A 3,096-nucleotide genomic window follows, 5' to 3' on the forward strand; every position below is an offset into this window, starting at 1 on the left:
AAAGCAATGTCAAACAAGTACAAAAAAGTGGTCAACACAGTAAAGAAAAAATTTACAAAGTATATGTAGCAAATTGGTTTGTCATTCCACGATGTATTTTGTGACTTCAAAATTCTAGTTTGATGTGCTAGTTGCCTTTATTTATGTACATGCTATGACAAACTACTAGATTCTACTTTGATCTGCTACTTAATGGCAAAGTCCGTGATGTTAATTTTATTTATGTACTACTAGAATTTATAACCATGCTATGAGAAACTACTATATTCACTAAAAATATCAATGCTTAACCTGGGAACATACTTTTTCTTCATTAATAGTAGATTGTAATTGGCAATAATATACTCAATGTCATTTTAATCTGTAACGTACGCCCTTAGCCTTTCCTGTATTATACACTTATGGTGGGTCTGCCTCGCGTGCACTAGTTCCGGCGCGCTAGGGGCACCTACTACGACTGTGTCCTTCTACACCGCATAGCCTACAACATCTCGGACTTCGCATTGATCATGTGTCCATCTCATTCAAGAAGCGAGTTTGTTTGGGACGACCTTTGGTAACTTTCTTAAGTGAAGGATTAGGTATCATCCGTGGCCCTCCATACACCGGCCACGTTGTTGGGTTGCCCAATGGCCTAAATCTAGCTCTGTATACCTTTCGGATCTCATCCATCCGATACACCTCGTGAACGTAAACTTGTCAATCAAGACGTTGGTTTGCACAACATGCAAAAACGTGACGACATGGAAAGCGATCAACCTGAAAATAACCACAGTCACAGTGCCTATGTCGCAGGTCTACCGCATACTCAACACCGCTGAGCATCTCCCTCACCTCGAAAACTTCATTCTGCCGATCGAAGCAACTAACCATGATGTTTCCAGCCGTAATCAAATTTTGCTGAATCTTTTCGATCACTATTTCGGAGAATAGGTGTCCGGCTCGAAGACGAGTCTCAGCGCCATCCCTTTTCCTTGTGAACAACTCATTCAGTCTATAAGAAATCGCCTTTACAAGTGCTGTGACGGGAAAATTGCGTGCACCCTTCAACACCCCATTGATGCATTCCACCAGATTTGTCGTCATATGACCCCATCGATGGCCACCATCATATGCCAAAGAGTATTGCTCACGGGGAATCCGATCTAGCCAGCGAGTGTATGCCTCACCCCGACTGCGCAACCTCTGGTAACGGATTTCGTATTCATCCACCGTCTTAGAATAGCCTGGACAAAAAGATACAATGAAAACACACAACGATAACCACCATTGGAAACATAACCACAACATGCATAAAATATTATATAGAACACATTGTTAATTACCTATGTTCACCACAAGCTTTTGCATGAACGGTGCCTTGAACTTCCTCAAGAAGTTCGATGCTATGTGCCTAATGCAAAACATGTGTCTGGCCCTTGGCGGCTCCCATGCTCCATCACAACGAGAAACTGTTGACCTAATAGACTCGTGTCGATCAGAGATAAGTCCCACTCCATCCTTCGTCACCACATGGGTTCGCAAATGACGAAGGAAAAAGAACCATGCATCTGATGTCTCCCCCTCTACAAGTGCAAATGCAATTGGCACAATATTGTTGTTACCATCTTGAGAAACTGCGACCAACAATGCTCCTTTATATTTTCCATACAAGTGTGTGCTATCTACTTGTACAACCGGCTTGCAGTGCCTAAATGCTCTTATACATGGGTAGAAACTCCAGAAAACTCGGTTTAGAACCCTGACATCCTAAGCCAATTCATCCCCGCGGTAGCAAGGTAACGTTTCATATTCGACGGCTACTGATGGCTCTTTCTTCACCATTGCCTCAAACCATATGGGCAACGCTTCATAAGAGGCTTCCCACCTTGCAAAAATTTTTTTAACTGCCTTCTGCTTAGCCAACCATGCTTTGCGATAACTAATCGTGTAGTTAAACTTTGATTGGACATCTGCAATTACTGATCGCACCTTTATGGATGGATCGGCCTCTATCAATGGCTTAATTGCATCTGCAATAGTGTCTAAGTCCAACTTCGAATGATCCTGAGAAATAGTGGCTCTAGTACAAGTATGGCTGCCATTATATCGTCTAATCTCCTAACAATACTTTCTTCGCATCAAGCTAACCCTGATAAGCCAATCACAGCTTTGCCCATATTACACACATTTCGCATAAAATGTCGTCGGCTCAGACTCAAAAACCCAATAATCAACACCTCTGTGAATGGTATAATCTTTAACTGCCTTGATCATAGCATCTCTAGAATTAAATTCTATCCTTATGACAAATTCACCATCCTTGACCAAAGGTGGATTTGTAATAACACTGCCAACCCATATTTACACGGTGCATAATATTAATACGCAAACATAATATTTAAAGTACTAATCCAAATACGGTGTGATGCAACGACAAACCTGCATTGGCATACTCCGGAAATTCTGGAGCATTCATGGCATCGAGATCCAAAGCGCGCATGAAAGACGGTTCTTTGAATGGATGCTCACTCGCTAGTGCATTTGTGACGTCTTCGACGTCCGACTCAATGGTGCAGTCCTCTTGTTCCTCATCTGCATTCGGATCAACGAAATCGTAATTTCCTTCATATTCCTCTTTGCTGTCACCGTTATAACTTTCCCCATCGAAATCATGATCATCTTGTTCCACCGTATTCGGTAATTGGTCAAACTCCACGTACAGCTCAATAACAGATACTCGTGATTGGGCTTCATAGTAGATTGAGAACATCTCTTGCAGACTTGTGTCATCATTGATGCACATCGCATGAAATTGAACGAATCCACCGAATACTAATATAGGTCGTCTGTATAAAATATTTGTCACTCTCTTTGGCATGTGAGGATCTATATTCTGACAAATATAACTCTTAAATTCTTCGAACGACACCATAAAAGAAAGAACAGATATACAAGGATTATTACACATAAATATCACACCTTCAGCTATTTCAGATAAAATTTGCCCATTATAATAAATTTTAAAACTGATATTATTATTCATTTTTGTGATCACGAAAATTATATTTTTATTATAACTTTTAACACGAATTAACGAAATATTACAGTATCAAA

General features: G+C 40.6%; 1 protein-coding gene across 1 annotated transcript; it reads right to left on the reverse strand.

Annotated features, from left to right (window-relative positions):
• Positions 1–699: 699 nt before the first annotated feature.
• Positions 700–2,785, reverse strand: LOC130956688 (uncharacterized). Its single transcript, XM_057883701.1, has 4 exons — positions 2,422–2,785; positions 1,784–2,012; positions 1,326–1,699; positions 700–1,226 (listed from the first exon to the last, which is right to left on the reverse strand). Exons 1-4 carry the CDS (start codon positions 2,783–2,785, stop codon positions 700–702), a joined length of 1,494 nt encoding a protein of 497 aa, XP_057739684.1.
• Between the last annotated feature and the right edge of the window lie 311 nt (positions 2,786–3,096).

Source organism: Arachis stenosperma, chromosome 10 (assembly GCF_014773155.1).
Source record: "Arachis stenosperma cultivar V10309 chromosome 10, arast.V10309.gnm1.PFL2, whole genome shotgun sequence".
NCBI lineage: Eukaryota > Viridiplantae > Streptophyta > Magnoliopsida > Fabales > Fabaceae > Arachis > Arachis stenosperma.